Source organism: Sorghum bicolor, chromosome 3, assembly GCF_000003195.3.
Source record: "Sorghum bicolor cultivar BTx623 chromosome 3, Sorghum_bicolor_NCBIv3, whole genome shotgun sequence".
In the NCBI taxonomy this organism is placed as follows: Eukaryota; Viridiplantae; Streptophyta; class Magnoliopsida; order Poales; family Poaceae; genus Sorghum; species Sorghum bicolor.
This window is the reverse complement of record NC_012872.2, coordinates 67,237,168-67,261,089: the sequence shown is the minus strand read 5'-3', so window position 1 is coordinate 67,261,089 and position 23,922 is coordinate 67,237,168. Positions and strand designations below refer to the sequence as shown.

The 23,922-nt window shown below is 42.5% G+C and overlaps 2 protein-coding genes and 1 non-coding gene across 4 annotated transcripts; all 3 read right to left on the bottom strand.

Moving 5' to 3' along the window:
- On the bottom strand, positions 4,869-7,603 carry LOC110433282 (transcription factor PCL1-like). Of its 2 annotated transcripts, none has more exons than XM_021455078.1 (2): positions 6,729-7,603; positions 4,869-5,266 (listed from the first exon to the last, which is right to left on the bottom strand). In XM_021455078.1, exons 1-2 carry the CDS (start codon positions 7,502-7,504, stop codon positions 5,218-5,220), a joined length of 825 nt encoding a protein of 274 aa, XP_021310753.1. In that variant the 5' UTR covers positions 7,505-7,603; the 3' UTR covers positions 4,869-5,217. The 2 variants fall into 2 exon arrangements, with proteins under 2 accessions (XP_021310753.1, XP_021310754.1); XM_021455079.1 differs by having other exon boundaries at positions 4,869-5,260.
- LOC8058896 (pumilio homolog 2) lies at positions 10,195-17,794 on the bottom strand. Its single transcript, XM_002456578.2, has 10 exons — positions 17,370-17,794; positions 16,602-17,283; positions 14,361-15,880; positions 13,913-14,054; positions 13,676-13,783; positions 13,316-13,528; positions 13,123-13,233; positions 11,545-11,739; positions 10,790-10,964; positions 10,195-10,668 (listed from the first exon to the last, which is right to left on the bottom strand). The coding sequence occupies exons 2-10, from the start codon at positions 17,271-17,273 to the stop codon at positions 10,631-10,633; spliced, it is 3,174 nt and encodes a 1,057-aa protein (XP_002456623.1). The 5' UTR covers positions 17,274-17,283; positions 17,370-17,794; the 3' UTR covers positions 10,195-10,630.
- Positions 20,337-20,417, bottom strand: TRNAL-CAG. The gene has a single exon. It is a non-coding gene; the product is annotated as a tRNA-Leu (tRNA).

The window sequence follows — 23,922 nt, the reverse complement described above, 5'->3', positions numbered from 1 at the left end:
CACATTATGAAAATATATTACACGGTGTGTATCTAATGATACTAGTATGATTAGTGTCACCAATCTTTGAACTTTTTTCTATAAATTAGGTCAAACTTAAAAAACATTTGATTTAAGATAACTCTAAAATTGATTTATTTGGGGACCGTGGAAGTACGACTTAGTGTTTCTATGCAATTTACAAGCTTACCTTTGTTGATTGTACAAGTTGTGGATAACTGAATTACTATAATACAACTTAAGATAACTCAACATATGAGTTGGTTGTTCAATCATCTCATGATTACTTGGCAGCCATCCATAAAACTAGCATGTTTGCTTGTCTAAAAAATTATGGCTAAAAGTATTATTCGCCGATTTATTATGAGAAAAAAACTCTGCTAAGTGTCAGAAAAAATATGATTTATAAGACAAAAGAACGGTATACATGGCAACCGAATTAATACTATGAGTTTTATGGATGGTTGCCAAGTAGTAATTGGGACTGGCCTACGAAGGTGTACGTACTATACCGAAGTAAGAAAACCGTGGCTTTCAAATCCCGTTTTGTAACTAACTGAATTCAGTTACACACTCTTCCATTGCTCCTAATGGCATCACGCCCAACACTTTACGTTCACATGCTTATACAAATCACCGCAGATTAGTAGTTGCATTAGGCCATAAACAATTTGCTAGCTCACTGATTAGGCGAGCATAAAGAAGCATTATTTCTAAAGGCATCTCGAAAGAAGAACCTACAAGCAAAAAAAAAAAAGAAAAGAAAAGAAATGCCCCCTGCTGCCGTCCTACTCAGAGAGGCCGAATGGCGTAATTCACATGGCTCGAAGCTAGATTACAACACTTTGATTACTCTATTGCGCATTTGCGCAAACCATGCCTCAGAAACAAAAGCTAATTTTGCTGGTCAAAGCAGCAACAGCCTACCAGTAGTTAGTAGGTAGGTCGGGCTCAGGCTACAGCAAGGACATAATTTTTTAAACCCTAACATCAGTGACGAGCAGTCGCTAATCCTGTGTGCGTGCGAAGGGCGAAGGCTTATCTCTAAGCACGCATCGTGCAGCTGGGGGTTTAATTTCAGTCAACCATCGTTATCTCTTCGTATTATATTACTGCCTGGGATCGGCAAGACGCACTCGGCGCTGGCCGCATTTGTTGTTGTGTTCTTGGTCGGGCTGTGCATGCAGTTGACGGCCAGAATGGATGGGCATGGGGGCATGCAGACGACTAGTATATATGAGATGAGGAGAGGAGGACACAGGAACAGGAGGCGACTCGGAAGAAACGCGCAGATGCAAATATGCGCATACAACTCACGCACACACCCGAACCCGCCAATCATTATGCTCTGCCTACATGATTTGTTAAGTGCTGACCTTTTTTTTCTTTTTCCTTAGCTTTTTTTTTTTCTGTTTGCCCAGGGAAGCAGTAGTACTGATCTTCTTCTTTATTGTTGTTTCAATCGGAGGATCTAACTAAAGGACGGACCTAGTCGGCACCGATTTTCGGTGGAGTATTAAAATGTATTCGTAAATCAAGTACAGCAAACATAAACCTATGTTAACAACTAGTCTAAAAAGTATGCAACCTCAAGACCACATGATAATGAAGCTCCACGCGTCGGTGCCACGAGGCAGTTGACAAAAATGTGGCAGATTTATTATGTCAAAGTAGCTGTAGATTGTTTTTTATTTTTGGTGAAATAGGGCAAGTTATTTGGTAATTCTTGATTTTAAGGGAAAATCCGACCTTAGCAACAACGTACAGCCAATCCTTAGAGAGTTTTAAGCTCAACTGTTGATTATCATATAAAGGGGAATTGCACACTTTAATAATTACGAGAAGTCTATTAATCTATTATTGCTTAATTTGGACGTCTTCTGATTTCTGAATCATCTCTAATGCTTTGGACGTCTTCTGATTTCTGAATCATCTCCTTGTTTCCTCACGCTGCAGCAACACCCATCCTTATGTCCTCGCCAAAAAAAAATGTTACAATAGCTGCAGATTTTTGAATGTATTTACTGTTTCTTTGTTTACAACACCGGCCAAGTCAACTCATCAACCATCGATCTCAGATAATGACACTTCTCACTTCACAATCCAAGTATCTTTAAATTTTGACTATGATTGGAACTCTGGAGATCAGACTTAAAAGGAAATCTATGTGCAGCTACTTGGCCTGTCAACTGCCTTTGCAATTGCTTTAGTCAAAGAGTGGTTGAGCCATTCCAACCTTACAACAATGATTGGCTAAATATGATAAACGTTACTGACGACCTCTTGATCTTTAAACATTAGATTATCTTCCGTCCATTTCCTTCCTTACGCATTGAGCTAAATCCCATGATCTCAGACTACACCCACGCATGCAGTTCGACTGAATAATGCCAGGCAGGCAGCCAGATCCGGGTAATTTGCGCTTACGTGAACTAAAAGTCTCGCGATAATAATAAGCTGCACATGCTTGTGGCCATGGATTCAATCGCTTCACACTCACATGTCCATTTTAGGGCTTCAGGTCAGATGAGTGCTAGTCGGCTAGATCCGATGAACTCAGAGGCTTCCGACTCATTTTTTGCTTGTAATGTCATGCTAGACAGCTGGTTTCTGACGTTCACCTACACTATTTCATTCAGAATTCAACATGCCTAGCTGATGACTAGCTGTGTTTTGGAGACCTTAGATTATGCCAGGGGTCGATCTAGCTTTCCCGTGATACCAGGGGCTCAAGGATTACGATTGCAAGTTTGCCACAGCCCACAGCGCCGGCTGACGAAACGTACGCTCTGTCGCCGCGCGGGGGCAGGATTTGGCCAAGGTGGACTAGCCCTAGCAGCGCCCCATCGTCATCCGCAGACGGCGGCGCCCCGCTCCCATTGAACCCTCGACGAGTAGACGTCACGGGGGACTCACTCAAGAGAATGAGGGGAAGCTCACGTGGTGCAGCTCAGCTCAGCAGCCCTTCGCCGCCGCCTCCCCGAGCGGCGAGCGTAGCGAAACCGAGCACGGTGCCAGGCACGCTTCGCCGCGGAAGAGGCGTTGGAACCAGCCGTGCGAGACCGCACACGGAGGCTAAGGCCGTGTTTACTTAGCAAAATTTTAGTTTTGGCTATTGTAGTATTTTCGTTTTTATTAGACAAATATTATCCAATCAAGGAGTAACTAGATTTAAAAAAAAATCATCTCACAAATTACAGGTAAATTGTGTAATTAGTTTTTATTTTCATATATATTTAATGCTCCATATATACGGACTAAAGATTTGATGTGACGGAGAATCTTAAAAATTTTTGCGAACTAAACAAGCCCTAAAAACTGGTTTTGCCGTGTTCCACTCGTTCGCTGATTAGTCGAAGAGAAAAACACCGTCTGCACATGACCACAACGGAAGCACGGAGCACGGGCCACCGGCTGCCGGCCACGTACGCCTTCGCCGTCTGCCCGTGGAGACGACTAGACGAGGCCTCCTCGGACGGCAATCCGCAGTTGACTGTGTGCTGCGAGTAGTTTGGAATGTTTTCTTTCGTGGAACATACACGTATTTCAACTGCAAACATAAAGCGGGCGTTCAGGATTACTCAAAATTCAGATCGTACCAGAGAATTATTTGGAAAGACAAAGGAAAGTCCAAAAAAATGGATACCTGAAATATCAGCCACAGCCCACAGGTCTCAGGTAATACTGAAATTTCTGTTTATCGTCCCTCCCTTAGGTCCTATTTAGATGCACTAGAACAAACAACTAATCCTATTAGCTCCCATATGTGGGCTAATTGACAAGACTAACAATTAGTCTGCATGTTTGAATCGTCAGGGACTAAAAATTAGTCAATTAATTGTTAGTCCTTGGATCAACAATGCCTTAATAAAAGGGAGGAGAGGTATCCTTTTGGCCATCCAAACTATTTTCTGGATGTGCTTTTGGCCATGCAACTTTAAATTCAGAAATATTTGATCACCAAAGTATCATTACTAGATAAATATGGTAAATTTAAGTTAAACATGTTTGGTACTCTATTTTGAGTATGGATTCTCTTGATTGATCTATAGGTTTAATATAACATAAAACGATGATTTAAATAAATAACGACATGACTATAATGAATGAAACAGTAGGATCAACCACCTAAATAACTCCAAATCTAGCACCAATAGACATTATATATTTAGAAACATTTAGTACTAGTTTAATTTTTTTATTTATGATTTTACAGAATAGACTGGTTTTTATATTTTCAGAAAATATAAAACCACGTCTGAAACCAGCTAGATTATGACTAAATCTTTTCAGCATTAATATTACGATTGTCAAATATTTTTGGTTTTATAGTTACATGGTCAAACATGAACTTGGGATGGCCCCAACTTGAGATTCTCATTCGGCATTGGTTTTATAGCGGAAAAAAAGGACTTCTTGCTAGTAAGAAACCAATGCCGAATGAGAAGCCAGAATGGTGACACTGCCGAGATTTGCCCCTGGAGTTACCTAATTAAATGTTGGGGCCGGGTCGAGATCGAGTCAGACGGAAAAAAATTGTCAGGTCAAGTGTTTCGGCCGTGCCCACAATACTTTAATTGTACTTTTTAGTGAACGAACAATATTTTTCTCACATAATAAATCAGTATAAACATCAACATAAGACAAAACGAAAAGGGGATCAGAATTTTTACGGATATATATATATAGGTTGGTTAGGTCAAGTGGTCCATGATCAAGTCTACTAGAGATGCACTCCTTGGTGGAACCATGGCGTAATGGTTTTCAACTTTGGAGGCTGTACATGGTCACAATATTGCAGACACTGAAACTTCTCGAGTTTGCCAAATCCAACTATGACATAAGGAATAAGGGAATTTGTCAGCAGCTTAATAAGAAAAATACTAGCATTATGGTGTTGCATTAGGATAACTGCACACTAGTCTCATAGTGTAAGACGTGATGGAGAATTTACAATACTTGAGTCACACAAATTAACTTTTACATTCAGATAACAAAAGCTATAGAAAATCTCACAAAACTTTAGTAGGCATTGCTGTACTACCGGTCTTTCAGTCATATATGTCTACCGCTCGATGTTCCAATGATTTCGGCAACATCGTCATTTACTCATTTATTTGCTGTACTTCACTCGCTTCACTTTGGACAATACCTCTTCCCTGAGAAACATCTTACAGGCTAAGTGAACACGGCGTGCTAGTTTCCATGAGCTCTTTCTCAGAATGTGTTACGCTTGTCTGGCCCGTTTTCATCCCACAGCCTGGAGCTAAGCAGTTGCCATAAAATCAAGGCAAAGAAAATCAGTCACCATATATGTTAGTTTCAAAAAAGAAATGCCGGCATTAGTGGAAAATTGTAAGAGTAGCTGGTAGCCGCTATGCCTTGTCTAGCTCCAAGAATGTGAGAGGCATTGCTACACACCCCTTTCAAAAGAAAGTGGGCATTGCCGCATTGCTGAACTAAAAGGGTTCATGTAGGCTCGTTGCCAGTAGTGCAAACACTAATATCAGAAATCCACGGCCTACTATGCTTTTTAATACTACGAAACCATCACAGCAAAGCATCTCTAATGATGGAAACCCTTCCCACACACGAGTGCTCTAGTTTGTAACTGAAACCCAAAACTGCAGAAGGAAGAAATCCAAAATTCTGAAAAATACAGGAAGTTGGAAAATTGAACACTTCCTTGAGAAACCAGATCCTGCCCTTTCCTGTTGCGAGGCCAATTTTTTGGGGTCTCAATGCATATTTCATGAGAGTGTCATGCACATTAAATAGAGTGCCACATAAGCAAAATTGCTGACTTGGCAGGGTCATTAAATGAAGGAGTTTCATAAGATGAGAGAGGAGTTTCATCCCCCTAAAACTCAAATGGCTCGGTTACCTAGTTTATAGTCTTGTTAACTGTGCTATAAACTATAAAACTATGCATTGAGACTAGCCTTACCCTGGTACCACCGATACACACACACACACAAGTACCCAACACATCAGCATCACATAAACAAAGTCTCAGTATCTTATATTAAGGCAACACAAGTTCCAAAAGAACTGAAATAACTAAACTCTCTGAGGCAAGTTTGCAGCGCGGGCACAAAGTTGCCTCCACTATCTGACCACCACGAGACTTACTGAAAACTGGTACTAGTAATTTCTCCTATCTGACTGATAAACTTTTGATTTGACAATGATGGGTCATCTATGCCAAACATAAAAGATAGCTTTCAAATAACCCAATATAGAGTGCTGACATATGTGTTAGCTTTAGAGTGCCAAACTACCCATAAATTGCCAAAAAAAAATCTACAAAGTAATCAAAACAAGTCAACCATTCAGCAATGTTTTTCAACAATACTTTGTGCTATGGCTTATCAGCCAAACGATCAAGGCGGCAAAGGAAAAGGATACTACTTTTATCTCCGAACAGCCAATGCAAATCAAATAGAGACCCGAATGTAAGCGTGCAATGGAACTTGGAACAAACATACATGGGCCACGGCCCACGGCTTGATAAAGTTGAGAAGAAAGTGAGGTTCTGCACCTGTGTACTTGAATGTTTCTCCCAAAAAAAAAACTGTGTACTTGAATTGAATGTCTCAGAACAGGTTAGTTTGGACGACGAGAATATCATTTCACATTTCGAAATGAATTCAAATATTTTTCGAATGGTTTACTCTCTTTTTTTTTGGGTACGGTATGCATTCAAAATTGAAAACCATAGAGCTTACTGCTTTGTCGCGTTCGAGCTTCTCGCTGTGGCGGCAGAAGTGGAGAACGCGCTGTAATCGCTCCGGCTGGAGGTGTCAGAGAGCTGTTGGGTCCTGAAGTGGGAGCCGTACTCCGGCGGGAAGGCCGGAGGAGGCTGCTGCGGCTTTCCGGGGCTGCGCGTGCGCTTGAGGTAGATGCGGTACTTCTGGAGGTGGCTGGCGACGTTCTCGCGGGTGAGGCCCTCGACGTTCATGAGGCGCACGATGGCCTTGGGTACGGCACCCTTGTCGCCGAGGTGCGCCACCGCCTCGACGAACCGGTGGTGCAGCTCCGGCGTCCACACCATCCGCGCCTTCTTCCCGGCCCTCCCGCCTCCGCACGAGCCGCCGATTCCGGAGGTGGCGTCCTCCCCCTCCTCCTCCCTCTCCCCCTCCCCCTCATCGTCCTCGTCCTCGTCCTCGTCCTCGCAGCGGAAGGACAGGTGAGAGGTGGGGGAGTTGTGCGCGAAGACGACGGGGCAGTCGAAGGCGGGGGAGGAGGGGAAGGCGGTGCCGGTGCCCCTGACGTCGATCCGGAACGCGGCGGCGAGCGCCGGAGGGACGAGCGGGTGCGAGAGCGGCGTCAGCTCCTCCTCCGTGGGCAGGCCGTGCTCCCACTCGAGCACGCGGCCGCACGCGCCGGCGCCGGCGCCGGCGTCGTCGTCGTCTTCCATGTCCGTGTGGCGGGTTGACGAGGATGAGGGCAGGGCGGAGCGCGCCGTGGGGTCGTGGGGCCGGCCGCCGCGAGGGGATAACATAACATATTCCCCCGGCCCCGGGGCGGGTGGGGTAGGCTAGCCGCGGGCGGGCGCAGGCTTCTTCTGGTTTTCTGACGTTGTCACGGCGATCCGTGGGCTCAGGTGCTCACAGGTAGGCGTGGGTGCGGAGCGAGTCCAACGGAGAGTGCATGGTGTTTCTCTTGGGCGGTTGGGCCTTGTTGTTGTTCTAAAAAATTTTACAAAACGAATTAGATTTCAAATTATATTAAATCTTATGGTATATATAGAGTATTAAATATAAACTAAAAAATAATGAATTCTATAATTTATTTATAACATATGATATGAATCTTTTGAGTCTAATTATTTCATAATTAAATAATATTTATCAAATATAAATAAAGTACTATTTTGCAAAAAAAAATTACATCTAAACAAAGAGTGAAGGACCGCGAAGCGGCGAAGGGAGTTTTGACGCTTCGCAGTGCCGTGACGGCCAGTCGAGTGTGCAGCGGAGAGGAGTGTTTGGGTTTGGTTTTGGCCTCGGCAGGTCGACCAGCCGGCGTCCCTCATTACTGCGTGAGGGAAAAAAAAAATCAGTGCGGATCATCCTACGCAGCCGTCGTGCGAACTACTCGTATGTAGCTGATGTGAGAGACACGATGTCATATTAAACTCTTACCTAGTCTTGTTCGTTTGGTCTTATCAGCCAAATCAATTTATTATTCAGTAGTATTTTTTTATAATAAATTAGACAAAAGTCTGCCATGTTATGATAGAAAGTACTTTAGATTAGATGCTCCATATATTCTTTCCCTGCGGATAGTACGCGCAAAAAAAAAAAAAATCCTGCGTGAACCCTGAACCGTGATGGCGATGGTTCATTTCTACCCGGTCTGTTAGGCTGGTATTTTTCTCGTTGTGGCTGCTGCATCGGCTAGGCATAAATTAGATTGTACCCAAAAAAAAAATGCTATGGCATAGTGATAACCACACCCCACAGCCGTGAAAACTGGCAGCCGAACTCCCAGGTTCGCCTGTCCCGGGTTCTGGTTTGCTGTGTCAGCAGAGAAAGGATGGCTCGGAACTGTCCGAAAATGAGCGTTGTTGCCAACCTTCACATGGCGCAGTGGTGCCGTAGACGCAACTCGCATCTGCGGACGGGTATAGGGTTGGAGACTTGGAATGCTGAAACACGAAAACGGTTTGGCATGGCCATGAACGCCAGTGCCTTCCTGAATAATGAATACAGTAGATAGAAAAGGAAAAAAGAATAAGATCTCTAACCGACGATCGTTTCAGTGGGCGCAACAAATTGTTTCAATGCTGAATCAAGTCATTGCTAAAATTACTGATGGCTAATTTATTGTTAGAGAAAAACACTACTAATTGTAAACAGACTCAATAATAAATCCGTTTGTTGTAAATCAATCAAAATACGGCCACGAGTTTTACAACGGCCTCATATTTCAATACGACCCATTTATGATTTAGGCCTTGTTTAGATGCAAAATCGTTTTGGATTTCGCTACTGTAGCTCTTTCGTTTGTTTATGGTAAATATTATCCAATTATAGACTAATTAGTATTAAAAGATTCGTCTCGTGATTTATAGGTAAACTGTGCAATTAGTTTTTGATTTCGTCTAAATTTAATGTTTCATGCATGTGCCGCAAGATTCGATATGACGGAGAATCTTGAAAACTTTTTGGTTTTTAGGGTGAACTAAACAACGCCTTATTAAGGATGGAAAAGTACGAGCTCAACGCTTAAACAAAACTCTGACATGTCATGAAACGAACGACTGTAAAACAATATTTGGCATGTTGCTTCTCAGGAGTCAGAACCCACTTCCTCGGGTGTTTAGTTCCCCTTGTTTTAAAAAATTTTAGGTTTTGATTTAGTATTTTACAAAATAAAATTAAACACCATACAAAATTTTAGCCACAAAAGTAATTATTCTCTATTTTAAATTTTGGCCCGGCTAAAAAAAACCATTTTGGATTTTTGATAAAAAAGTAATAATTCTCCATTTTGGATTTTGATCTCAAAAGACCAAGGCTGTGTTTAGTTCCTGCAAGAAAAACTTTCGTGACACTGTAGTACTTTCATTTGTTTGTGATAATTATTGTCTAATCATGGATTAACTAGGCTCAAAAGATTCGTCTCGTATTTCGACCAAACTGTGCAATTAGTTTTTATTTTCGTCTATATTTAATACTCAATGCATACGTCTAAAGATTCAATGTGACGAGGAATCTTGAAAATTTTATGTTTTTGGGTGGAAATAAACAAGGCCCAAAAAAAATCAACAAACGTAACCCTAAAAGTTTTAGCATTTACATTTTACATTTTTTGGAACTAAACACCACATAGTTGGCATTTTACATTTTTAACTAAAGATCCCCTTAATGAGGGTCTTGTTTAGATGTGAAAACATTTCGGATTTTACTACTGTAGCACTTTCGTTTGTTTATAGCAAATATTATCTAATCATAGACTAACCAAGGTTAAAAGATTCATCTTACGATTTATAAGTAAACTGTGTAATTAATTTTTATTTTCGTCTATATTTAATGCTTCATTTACAGGTAAACTGTGTAATTAATTTTTATTTTTGTCTATATTTAATGCTTCATGCATATACCGTAATATTTGATGTGACCAGAAATCTTGAAAACTTTTTAGTTTTTGGTTGAACTAAAAGCCAAGGTCGCGAAAAAGGCAGTCGGATCCCAGAACACGAAGGATCTGACAAAGATCCATTCAAAACACGCATCTAGCTTCAGAAGCTGGAACCCTTACATCAGTTATTCAGTATTACAAACATCCATTAGTGATAACAAGGTGGGCAATAAAATTTAATCCTAAGCAGATGCTAACTCTCGCAGGATCGCAGATTTGTACAGTCTCGTCACAAAATATAGACTTTCCTCTCTTTACACCTACAACTTATACAGAACGCCTATTCTCCGCAGCTGACATCTGGTAAAATTAAAACTGTCTGAGCCTCATCTTTGCATGACTATAAGCTCAAACTACAAAATGTACAGACTTCGTAGTACAACATGTTTATTTTTAAACTTGGCTTGTAGCAGCCCAAAGCAGAAGGCAGAAGGTAGATCTGTCTAGCCATGGTTAGCTGTACATAGTCATCTTTACGCCATTAAGAAGGATTTTGCGGTTGAAGTGCAATCCTCCTCTCTGGATTCAGATTGCAAGGATAATCAAGTTAGAATCGTTAGATATTACAAAAGAATACCAATTAATCAAAGAAATAAACAGCAATTTTTTTCAATGAATGAAGTTGGATGGGGAAACTTACCACCAGCGGCAACAAGTTTTTCTACACGAGCAACTATGTGCTTCCCATATGTATATTTCTTCAGAGCATTTAAGTGAACCTTTACCCGTGACAGGATCAACTCACGTTGCTGGTCATCACAAGTCTCGAGTACTTTCTGTACAACATAGTTACCAAACTGATCCTTCATCATGGCCTGTAATAGGTCGAGAAAGAAGGATTAGTCTGTGTTGAGTTCTTCTTTTTCAGAAGCAAGCAAATAAGCTGACATTTTTAGCAAACATGATATGTAACCCGACAAAAAATTGCAAGATTATTTTGTAACAACCTAACTATAGAACTTGTTTATGCAGCGTTTGCTAGATTATTACTTTATTAGCATGGAGCCATGCAAAACTGACAAACTAGAATCCAAAATATCATATCTTTTCCCGCAGTTCTTGAGATTACTACTTCAAAGTTCAAAAAAAACTTTAAATACATAAAACCTGTTGGGTTTCATATGCCATCTAAAAAGGATTGAAAATCCCCTTGTGATCAGCTCAATATATTTTATTCACAACTTTATGATGTGAACAAAATTATTATGTCTGGGACCACGTGCCAATTACTATGCTAATCACACCAGTCATCAGAGTATGCAGAAGGTGGCACAACCGCACAAGCAGTTTTAAGAACTACGCTAATTTTTTTTTCACACCGGTAAAACTTGCTATTTTAGAATTATTAAACTCCAAGTCATAATCATATTAAGCAATAAGACAAAAAAAAATCACCTGCAGAGGCTCATTCTCATCAGTGGTCCCAAGCATTTCACTTATGAGAACTTCTCGCTCTGTAGCTCCCCCAAATGTTAGACACTTCTCAACCACGTTCGAGGCAAATTTCTGTTGGCTCATCTGAATGATCTGTCCAGCTAATTTCTCAATAATGATGGATCTTTCATGAGGCTTCCCGTGCTCTAAAACATGCTGCATGAGAATGGAATCTCAGTATGGTAACTGATTGCTGGTAACATCGACAGGAGGTTTTTCTAACAGAACTTTTGATCTAACAGCAACAAATCGAGTAAAAGTAGCCATGTGATAGCAGATATTCTTGGATTAGTGTCAGTTTGCCTGGAGAGATCATAAATACTCCCTCCATTTCAAATTATAAGACGTTTTAGCTTTTGTAGATACAATTTACAAGACCCTTTCAACCACAAAATGTATCCGACCCAGTTAGTGAGATGCCATTTGTATGAGACAACCAGGTAGAGTAGTATCATTTTCTAAGGAAAAAACACCTTTTTTCCACAATAACATGATGCCATTAACATTACCAATCCTTAGCAGGTTTCAGGAGAAGAGAATACATCCTGGAGATATCCACTTGATGTTATGTTGATGTAAAAACGGTTACTTACATGCTTCACCAAAAGCATGCTTCAAAATACTAGCCAAGCATAGCTGGTTAACACCATAAACGCTAGCCAAGATGGTCAGCACATTCAAGTGTTAATGCCTAATTTTACGACAGTGAAGAATGGTTTTGTATGAATTATATTGAAATAACTCCAGAAAAGATTAGCTGAAAAGTCACTTCAGCTGCATCTCTCAAAGCTTTTCAATTTATAAAAGATATAGAAACGTGTCAACATAATTCTCTTCAGTTCTTAGCTGAAAATTGACACAATACATGCCAACTTTACCATCAACTGGTTTCAAATACAAGAGTAACTCAGGACTAATTAACAGAAAGAATCTATTAGGCAATTGTTTTCCTTCAGTAAGGCATTCGAAGAGCAGATCCCTCTAGAGTTTTGGCATCTTTATTTCCAAAGGAACATGCATCTGTGACAAAGTTACCCTAATAAACACAATTGGAAGAGAATGATTTTAGGCAGATGTGCGTCTGCTGAAGGATTGAACCTGCTTGAAGTTTCTGCTCCATCTACTTGGCTACTTATGTGGATCAAGAACACTGATTGTTTTTACTCTAATGTTTATGTCTCTATAGTTATTACAATCTTTTCCTTTGGGCCACGTTAAACTTGTGAAGCTTTGTTATTCTGGCCCTGGTTTACATTGTCTTAAAAAAAGTTAACCAAAAAAAAAAAACAAGACCAAGACCTCCCCTACAGTGCTAAGTGCAGGTTGCCAATTGAAACGCTGATGCAAGCCTTGTCAAGAACTAACTTTTCAAATAGGATCTCAAAACAGAAACAAAACAACACATACATAATTATGGTTGTATGCCACAGATATTGTAAATATTTACTGCAATACAAGAACCCAAGGTAGAAATATCTATAGCTATTCTTGTTTGGAAATAAAAGTGCTAGTTCAAAAAATTGGAAAGCAGCATTGAACCTGGACAACATAATTTCCATATTGATCCTGTGCCAACATGCATACAGATTGCAATATCTCATCCATAACTATTTGCTGTGTTTTTGGATCAGCACAGTGCTCAAGTACTCTCTGTATAGAGAAAAGAAAACTGTGAATCTCATTAACAATAGGAATAGAACACTTGCATGTATGTGCAAAACTAAAGGTATACCTGTATGACTCTGCAGCCATATGGGTGGGTTGATAATGGAACAACATGACCATAGAATGTTGATATTATAAACTGGATAGAATCTTCTGGGACACATTCAATACATTTCTGGATAACATGATTTCCATTTTGATCACGTACACATTTCATGATATGACCATCAAGCTCAGTAACCATCTTTGTTTTTTGGTCCAGATCAACCACCTCTATTGCCTTCAGTGATGTGCATATAGATTGGGTTAGGTAACCAAAGTGTGTGTTTTAAAAGGAAAAAGGTCAGAGAGAGAGGCCCCGCAAGAAAGAACTCTTTGCATGATTAAATCCAGTGGCTAGCATGTACAGACGATAATCATTTAGTACCTTTTGGATAACTCGGCATCCATACATCTGAAGACTGAGAGCTAATACATGTCCAAGTAGTTTATCAGCCAACTCCCTCCGTTGTTCTGCACTCCCATGCTCAAAAAACTAGGAAAATAAGACATGTAAGTCATGAAATACTTCATCAACATTGAAACATGCTTGGAGAACTGGTGAAACAATGAGGTATTCCCATCCTAACAGAGAGATGCTTCAGATAGTGTAGGAGAAGAATACCTTCTGTACTACATAATTTCCAAATACATCAGTCATCAATGATAGTGCATGGGGCATGATCTCCTCAAAGACCATGTTCTTTTCTTCAACTGTGGCAGTTTCAAGTTTTTGCTGTATGAAACGGCTTCCGTATTGGTCAGCACTGCAGAATCAATGCAGATCAGCAAATGTTACACATCCAAACTAGTCCTCAACCTTAATCCTTATACAAAGTTTGAAAAAAAAAATCAGTGACCAAAGCATCTTTGAAGTAGTGATGCATAATTGTGTTGTGTGTGTGTGTGGTGTGGTGGGGGTTCAAGGTTGAAGGTCCACACCATTACTGAACATGTAGATTTGTGGAGGGAATAGATACAAGACAATGCTCATCAGGATATTAGTGAGCCATTGAACAAATCTGAGATGTTTATATTAGTATTCCGAAGAGGTACAATGTGACAAGGCATACCTAAACTCAACCACATGCCCAGCGATCTCAGCAAGCTCAAAACTTCTGGCTTTGTTACTTTTAAATTCATCCAAAAGCGAGGATGGGAAGTTCTCATTCATGTAGCCACTTGGATCAGAGTTCCAGCCACCTAAGTTTCTTAAGTTAGATGGAAACCTCAGATTTCGCTCACCAAGCCTAAGTGGACTGCCAGGACCAGATTGAGAAGCAACAGGACTGTTCAATGGGCTTCCTGGGTATGCCATGCCCATGCCAAAAGCCAAATTGCCATAATACCCATGATTTGAAGTGGTTGATTTACCAAGAAGTGGCATTTCAAATTGTTTCTGCTGCTGAAGCAAGGCTTCAATATAAGCTTTTTGAACTGCATTTAAATTAGCATATGAGTTACCCATGTAACCTCTTTCCAAGGAGGGATCACCGTAGCTGCCAGCTCCCTGTGCTGCATACTGAGTTGCCTTCAAGTATTGGACATAAAAGGGGTCAGAAAGAGGAGACTGAAGACCAGTGGGAGCTTGATTACCACCCCGACCAAGGTTATGCGCATCAGTTAGGCTCAAAGTAGATGAAGATAAACTATGGTTTCCAAGGTTTCTTGAATCTGCACCAAGTGAAGCTATAGCAGATGCAGCAGCAGCACTCTCAAACAAAGGGGGCATCATAGAAGGCAATCCTGGGCTGAGTGGGTATCCACTGAGCCCATAGTTCAAAAAAGCTGAATTTATACTGTCAAAACTGTGATGTTGAGCAGGAGAACCACCTGGGCTTTCATTAGAAGAAGATGGGGACTTCTGATACGAACGAGCAGACAAATTAGAAGATCTCTGCATTTCCGAACGTCCATCTAACCTTGTGTTGGTAGTATTTCTAAACTCTGCTAGACCAGCAACACTGTTATTAACGTCAGCAAACGAAGAATTAGATGGTTGCGACATCGATGGTATGCCCAAATATCCATCATCGGTTTCTAACATCACAGAATGCTGCTTATTATGGACTTGAGCTCCTTGTGAGTCAAGTGAAAATTTCTGCTGATCACTTATATCTCTCTGAAAGTTCGATCGACTGATGTTGTTATTATCGTTCAGAGAACCACTTTTTGATAACTTCATGTTTGACAATGCAGATAAAATATCATCAGTCCCAACTGCTTTTGAAGATACGGTGTTGAATGGTGATGGGGAGCAGTTCAGTTTCTTATCATTGGAAGTGATCCTAACACCAACTGGTGGAAGGCCAGGGCTAGGAACCCTTGCAACATAATGAGGATCTGGCGTAGCATTTCTGGAAACAGATGAACCCATAATAGATGCAAATGTTTGAGATGTGGATGTGTTAAGGTTGTGAAGGCCACTGACATTTTGCACGTTCCCAATAGGATGATGCACATCCAAAATATCATTATGTATAGAATATTGGTTCTCAGCAGGATTCACTGGCTCCTGATTGTCAAGAAAAGAATTGCGACTGGCCGTGCGGGAAGGATGCTCTGAATTAGGTGTTCTGCGGCCAATATTGTCCTGAAACAACGCATATTAAACTAAACAAGATGCCTGAACGATAGAAGGTGTAGAAAGACACGGGTAGATGGAAGCACAAAACAATAAAGTAGACATGGTAAGAACACGCATTGTTGTATAAATTCAAGCTTGCACACTCTAAACAGAAAGATAAAAAAAATGATAATAGTTGTCTAATAGCAACATTACATGGACACGCAAGTATCGAAGATACGCTGTATCCTGTCTTGAACTTTATGAGGGAACTTGTTAAAGAAATCCCAAGATGACACTGAAAGCATGCACTTTGACACAAGACAGAGGCATTCAAAACTTGCACAGACTCAGAGAAATTTCTACACCCATAAGTGCTACTGTTACCCAGATTAAACTGAATGAGTCAAGTGTGTTGATTCTTCAGAACTGTGTTGACTTACCAGTTCAACCAAAAGTAAGAAAATACCCACACTACTCCATATAAATTGTGACTAACAGGTACCAGAAACTTATAGGAGCCCAAACCATCTAGAAAATAGTTTGAATAGAACAGCACATCAAAAAACTGGAACTAAAATTGAACCTCAATGGGATAAGACCACTAAAAAAACAAGTTAACACCTAATAGCAGCGTAGCTACCAGAATAATGCACCAAGTAGAAGCTATTAAGACTAGAAACTTTCTTTTGAATTAAAATTCAACATAAAAAAGGAAGCAAGTTTTGCAACGCAAATAAGATCAGACCTGCAGTATATCTGCAAAGCTACGCTGCCGCCCGAGTGATAAACCAATGAGCCCATCCCCTCCACCATCCACCCACTCTGCAGCACCACCCCCATCATTCCTGGCTTCCTCCTCCCGCTCAAAACCAGGATGCAGTGAGAACAGAGACCTCCCTACTGCAGTCGCCGTCCCTTGTCCGGCGTCCTCCTGAATAGGCTTTCTCTTGTCCCCAATCCCCCCAACCACCCCAGATTTCAGGCGCTGGGTTGACCGCCAATCCTCCTTGGACAGCACCGGTGGTGGCAGCCTCGGGTTAAGATTTCCATGAGAGTAGTAGTAAGACAGGTAGGCTGGATCGGCCCGGAGCTCCTCCTCCGAGAGCAGGTCACTATGCCCGTTCAACGCCTCAGCAACAGGAATCGGGGCAGCCGTCACCGCCACCTCCCCGTCACCGCGGAGCAGGCCGCTGATGGCGTTCAGAGAACCCTCTATGGTCGGCGGCGCCGAGCCGCTCCGGAACATGCTGAGCTCACGCTCTCTCTCCCTCTCGCCCGCGTCCGCTGGTCGCCGCCGCTGGCCACCGGCGCCGGAGCTGAGCAGCGCTTCGAGCTCGTCCTCCAACTCTTCCTCCCCTCCCTCGCCGCCCCCGCCGCCAATCTCCCCACGCATAGCCACGGCGCTGGTGCTCATCATTCAACAAACCCTAGGAACAGAAACCACAAAGAATGAGACAATGAACACGCCGAAACCCCCAATGGAAATCCCGTACAGACGCCGCACCCCAGTTACCTCCTCCCGGCGTAAGACGCCGCTCTGCACGGTCCAAGCCTGCGCGAACCAGCACGAGAAAAACAGCTCAGTCACAGAAGATGCGGCTCTCCCGACGCCCCAGGCCAAAGCACCATCGAATCGAGCAGCAGCAGCCCGATCGGTGCGGAGCCCTCCATTCCAACACCGATTTCTTCGGGATTCTGGAAGATCGGGACGGGGAGGCACGATTCGGGGACGCCCAGGCTCAGATTGGACACTGATCGGGCAGCGATTCCGCCATTCCAGGCGCCGGAAGCTTCGAGCTGCTCGGAGAAGAGGATGGGGAGAGGAGAGAGAGCACACAGTAATCAGCAGAGGGGGAGCGAGCCCGAGGAAGGAGACGGCGGAGTGATAAGCACGAGCCTCCGCGGCGCAGGAAACGTTGGATCCAGACGCCGACGGTGGAGATGTAAACTGACGCAAGAACCCCTAGGGTTTTATAACTCCAAAACTTTTATTACTTCAGCGCAGGAGATGGCACCGCAGTTATTTCTGCCTGACCTGCGGGCCCCACGCCTGTACAGAATTTACTCCTTTTTTACCATTTTTAGTGAAGGGGTTAAGATTTAAGATTATCCATTAATATGCATGACTGTTGGTGAGTAGTCCTTGGTCTTCTCTTTAATTTGGATTAGGGTCAAGGTGGGTCCCGCCGTAAAAAAAGAGCCCAAGCGGACCCCGAGCACATGGATGTGGATGCCACGTGTCTGGCCCTAGATTCGCTCGTGCGAGCTGCGACGAACGGGGAGATGCGGGCATGCGCCACTCTGACGAGGACTCCATGAAAAGAAAAAACCGCAACAAGCTTCCATTCTTGGGGGGGGGTAAATTATGGATAAGCCCATCAGGGGACGCCTTGTGGTTTTCCAGGAAATGGAAGGCTGTGATCCGTGTTCATGTGCTGTTTGCCAGTTTTGTACTCCTATACTCCTGTACATCACAAGCAATAGGATAAACAGGATAAACGTAGCTCGACTCCTCTGCTCCGTGTTTGAAGTGTGAAGCTGCTCTATGATGAGTTTACGGAGTAAAGTTTGTAGAGTAGCCTTAAACGTATTCATAAAAATCTAGAGTTTCAGACCATCTATTTAGATGCTCTAACAAAGTTATTGACAAAAAAGTACATTGTTAGGACTAGTTTATTTCGCATGATTTTATCTTACACTAATAGTGCACTGACAAAGGCAAGATTGTACGGAAATCAAGATATTATTCCCTTCATCTTAAATTATAAGTTATTTTAGTTTTTCTAGATATGTAACTTTGCTAGAGCTAAGATATACACTATGTCTAGACTAGACAAAATGATCTATAATTTAGAATTTGAGTGTAAAATAATTCATCTCACTATAGAACATCGAATCAGCCAGTTTATAAGTCAAACGGACAATAAAATAGGAAATTATAGAAAAAAGATATCCAGTTCACTTGCAAGTATAGTAAAAATAATAACTAGATGGCCTAGAGAGGAGGTGAATTATGGTCTAAACAAATTACAATAACATTGGACTATACAAAACTCTTTACGTACTGTACACAAAAGATTATGACTAAAAATTCATATTAAAGTTCCATTTGGAAGTGAGAAATGGTTTCTGATTCTAACTAGAAAACAAAGAATCATTGTCAAACAATGGGTCCCGGAAAACATTTCAACCACTCGCTTCAGACAAAATGATTATTGTTTTCGCACCCTCGGTCAATCATTAAAAGTGTCGAGTCTTCGTTAGCGAATACCCCTTCTCCCTTCAGATTAGCGGGTTTCAAACCGAGTACATCTGTAGGAGCCTCACCACAAACTAGCTCCACCAGATAAATCCCCTGACCGCATAATATCGTGGCCAAGTCTAAACTGAAATGAGCACAGTTTCTGCTGGGCAGTCTCAATCATTTGTTGCATGTTTCCAACCCATGTTAAGTTTGATCTTGATCTCATTCTATTGGATTCCTTTGAGATCCTTGGCTTAAAACATATCCTTTGAGATCCTTGGCTTAAACCATATCCTAGGCAGTTTTACTCATCCAGCCTTTCTAATCGAAACTGTACCGTACCAACGCCTTGGTACTCTCACTAGCAGCTGTATATAGTAATGGGCTGGGCTAGAAACTGTCCGGCATATACGAGTCAGGCCGAGAATCGGATAATCATTTGGGAGGAGGAAGGGCGAAGTATATGTTGGGCCAAGGCCGCTTAGATAAATGTTTTACGTACTCAGAAGTGTCGGTGATGCTGATGCGCAGCAGTAGCACCAGCCACCAGCGGCAGCCTTTCTGTTGCTCCGGATGCAGTCGCCTCCGGCGCCCCTGTGCTCAGGGCGAACTTGTCGCCGGCACCGGCTGCACCCGCTGCAGCTCCCCCGCGCTCCATCACCCTTGAGTGCGTCGACGACGTCGGCCTCGTTTGGTTGCGTTTGTTAAAATTTATTATCCATCGTACCAAATATTTAGACAGATTAAATATATATATTTTTTGAAAACTAAACCAGGCCAAAGAAAACTGCAAACCTCTCCATGGTCGACTGCTGTGTATAGTTTCAGGAAGAGAGGAACGTTTCAACTTCTACCAAGTCCAAGCATATATATTAATATTAAACAAAATAGCTTTATTATATTAAAAAGGTTCAACCATGCATTAAGAACACTAAGGTGACCTGTACGAGACCAAAAAAAACTAAAAAAAAGGTAAATGGTATATACTAACAAATTAACCTTCACTATATTCAAAAGGTTCAGCGATGCATTCAGCAAAAAATGCAAAGTAAGAACACTGAGACAAAAACTAAAAAAAAAGAGGTAAATGATATATATTAAACAAAGTAAGCTTTATTATATTAAAAAATGTTCTTGCGATGCCTTCAGCATGTAAGGCGAAAAAAATAATGCCAAAGCGATGCATTGAGCAAAGAAAGGAAAAAAAATAAATGAGCAAACAAATGTGAAAAAAATTGTCAAGAATGGGATTCGAACCCATGCCCTTTCGGACCAGTACCTGAAACTGGCGCCTTAGACCAACTCGGCCATCTTGACTTGATGACAGTGTGTCTTGAAGTTCTGCTTTTGTTCAAAAACGATAGCAGCACAGTTAGTACAAATTCTTCTGTTCAACAGCATGTTCGGCCCAACAAACAGTCAGAGTAGCTTCCCTTCCATTTCAACGCCCGAAATCTTGTACTGATGCCGGTAAGAGCAAGTATTATGGTGAGCTGTAAGCTGACTAAATGCTGATGTGGAGGAGAGAAGGGAGGAGAGAGAGGAGAAGCAGGCTGTAAGCTTACAGCCAGCTTAGACACAATAACCAAAAAACTTTATGAGAGAGATAAGTGGGTCATATATTAATAGTGAATAGCTAACTATTGTATGGGTGGGCTGAAAAAAGGCCGTAAAGAACCTTACAGTCATCAAGTGGGCTGTATTATTAAACTTGCTCTAACGCTTGATCAACAGGTGAAGCCTTGTTTGGCTTGAAATTTTGGCTCATAAAGATTTGATGTGACGAGAAAATTTTAAAAATATTTATAAACTAAACAAGGCCCATGCACCGAAAGCAATTGGCCCGTGGGCGATCAGGACACGAACGAGTCGGCTAGTGCAAGTGTACAACTAGGCCATGGGATCTTTTTCAGGGGCCACACACAGGTCCCCTGTCTCCAAACCATGATGATCTCTGCCGTTCGGGCCACGTCGCAGCATCATAACGGCGAAAGGTCCCACGACGGGCACCAAATTAAGCCCCCGGCCCCGTGCAGTGCGGTACAGATATGACCTGTTGCGCTCGCGCACGGCGCGCGCACGCACGCACGCAGGCAGCGCTCAGCGCCGGGTCCCGGGCCACCGGGGGCAGCCGAGCCGCTGCTGCTTCGGTGCTTCCTGCGTCTCCCGACAGCTACGCGCAACTGCGCGGCGCATGCCCTCCATGATTGGGCCTTGTTTAGTTCCCAGAAAATTTTGCAAAATTTTTCACATTCCCCGTCAAATCGAATCTTTAGACGCATGCATGAAGTATTAAATATAGATAAAAATAAAAACTAATTGCACAGTTTAGTCGAAATTGACGAGACGAATCTTTTGAGCCTAGTTAGTCTATAATTGGACAATATTTGTCAAATACAAACGAAAGTGCTACAGTGTCGATTTCCTAAAATTTTTCGGAACTAAACAAGGCCTTGATCGAAAACTTCTGGCCGGGGCAGCCCGACTGTGCAGCATGCGCAGGCGCAGCAGCTACCCATGGGGGCCATGGCCTCGCGAGAGTGACAGCCAGCTGTGCAAGCAGGTGTAGGGCCTTGTTTAGTTTCCAAAAAGTTTTGCAAAATTTTTCAGATTCCCCGTCACATCGAATCTTTAGACACATGCATGAAGTACTAAATATAGACAAAAATAAAAACTAATTGCACAGTTTGGTCGGAATTGACGAGACAAATCTTTTGAGCCTAGTTAGTCCATGATTGGACAATATTTGTCAAATACAAACGAAAAAACTACAGTATCCATTTTGCAAAATATTTTGGAACTAAACAAGGCCTAGATCGAGCATTCGAGCTGATCCAGCGCTGCACCTGCACCTGCACCTGCACCTGCACCTGCACCGTGCTTCCGCCCATCCACATCCTTCAACATGGACCATGGCACGGAACACGGATGGATGGACGGACGGTCCATGGACTGCATGCATTGTCGAGTAGCAGAAGTGCCCGGCTGTGCAGCACTATACGTGCTCCACTCCACCTACCCAACCACAAGGGTCCGATGGCTGGTATCTCCTGTTCGCCGGTAGCCCGGTACCGTGCTGAAGCTGAACTGCTTGGGCATTGTTTAGTTCTAAAAAATTTTGCAAAATTTTTTAAATTTCCTGTCACATCGAATCTTTAGACGCATGTATGGAGTATTAAATGTAGATAAAAATAAAAACTAATTACACAGTTTGGTCGAAATTGACGAGACGAATCTTTTGATTCTAGTTAGTCCACGATTAAACAATATTTATCAAATACAAACGAAAGTGTCATTATTCATATTTTACAAAAAAATTTTGGAAATGTAAACATGGCGTTGCTCATGATGATGGGCCTATCTCCAGCGAATCATTTGTGTCTCGTGACGCCTGGTAGCTCGTCAGCGGCGGTCGGCATGATCATCATTTCGGAGCGTTTAGTTCGTTATGATTGCTGATTCGCGGTCAGCTACGGACCGCGCCGATCAGCCTGCGATAGTTCGATCGATCGTGTCGTCCTCTCCGAATAGCCGCTGTGGTCAGTGGAGCCGGCCCTGCCGGCGCGGGCATGAGCACGGGCGATGGTCGGCGGTGCGAGAAGTCAAGCGTGGGCGCTGTTGAGCACCCGCCACCGCCAGGCCGCCAACTTGGACGGCTGGACTCTAGTACTACCATGCTCGGTCTCTGCTTGCCGAATTTCAGGCGTGTTAAAATACAAAACCTTTTTAAATTTTTCGGTCACATCGAATCTTATGATACATACCTAAACTATTAAATATAGTAAAAAACAAAAACTAATTTTACAGTTTTTCTAAATCACAAGATGAATCTTTTAAGCCTAGTTTGTCTATAATTGAACAATATTTTGCATAAACAAATGAAAGTGGTACAGTTGTTGAAAACTTTTCGTTTCGGCAACTGAACAAGGCCTCAAAATCAAATGTTGTTTGAAATCTTAGGGTCCGTTTGATGCATCTTTCTTCGCTTGTGGAGCATTTTTTCCCCAGCTCAAAGAGCAACCCCACTGATGTAGCTAAAGCTGTTATTTTTTAAAAAATGGTAAAACAGTTTCACATCCTTACCCATTTTTTTCTTCCTTCTTTTGTTTTCCCCTCGTCTTCCCTTCTATTGTTATCCTGACTGATGCCTCGCTCGCCTCCGACCCTGCTCGGTGCCTCAATTCCCGCCCTACTGCACCTCAACACCACTGACCCTGCTCGGTGCCCTGCGGCTCCTCGGCGTAGTCGTGCCCTAGTGCCTTTTCTCGCCCGTGCAGATGGTTTGGTTGGTGATGCTCTGCTATGTCCACAACAACGAATGTGGGAGTTTCGAGCATATTGCCCCTTAAAACAGTGGGTTTCAAGAGTGTGTAAGGATGTTGTCTTTCAAAGGATGGAGGCAGATGCGGCAAGACTCAACTCAGCATGCAAGGAATTGATCAAAAGCATGGAACTGCCGCATCCTCGAGTAACGCTGCGGCAATGGAGATGCGCGCGGCAACACTCTTTCTATCTCCTCAACCCTCAACCTTTGATTTGTAATGAAGCCTTCCACCATCCGATTCTCCGGCATCTGTGGAATATATTACAGGTGGAGATCCTTTTAGAACACCCCCCCCCAAGCTGACCCAAAACAGAGTGTATAAAGTCAGCCTTAGTACAAGTTTTATGAGAGCTTACTTAACATTTAATAGCTTACCACACATGTATTTTTCATGCATGACAATGTTTCATAAAGAGAGAGAATAAGCGATGACCGGCAGACTGTGCGCTGATGAGTGACGAAGGAATGCCTTGCATCCGGCGCGGGTCATCTTTGTTC

Excerpts from the sequence above, each read along its gene's own strand:
- LOC8058896 (XM_002456578.2), bottom strand. The coding sequence starts at position 17,273 with ATGATGAGCACCAGCGCCGTGGCTATGCGTGGGGAGATTGGCGGCGGG. Across the intron at positions 14,055-14,360 it reads GGGCATGTGGTTGAGTTTAG|TGCTGACCAATACGGAAGCC; the intron begins GTATGCCTTGTC and ends TTGATTCTGCAG. Across the intron at positions 13,234-13,315 it reads ATGGCTGCAGAGTCATACAG|AGAGTACTTGAGCACTGTGC; the intron begins GTATACCTTTAG and ends TTCTCTATACAG.
- LOC110433282 (XM_021455078.1), bottom strand. The coding sequence starts at position 7,504 with ATGTTATCCCCTCGCGGCGGCCGGCCCCACGACCCCACGGCGCGCTCC. Across the intron at positions 5,267-6,728 it reads AGCTCGAACGCGACAAAGCA|CTCCAGGCTGTGGGATGAAA; the intron begins GTAAGCTCTATG and ends GCAACTGCTTAG.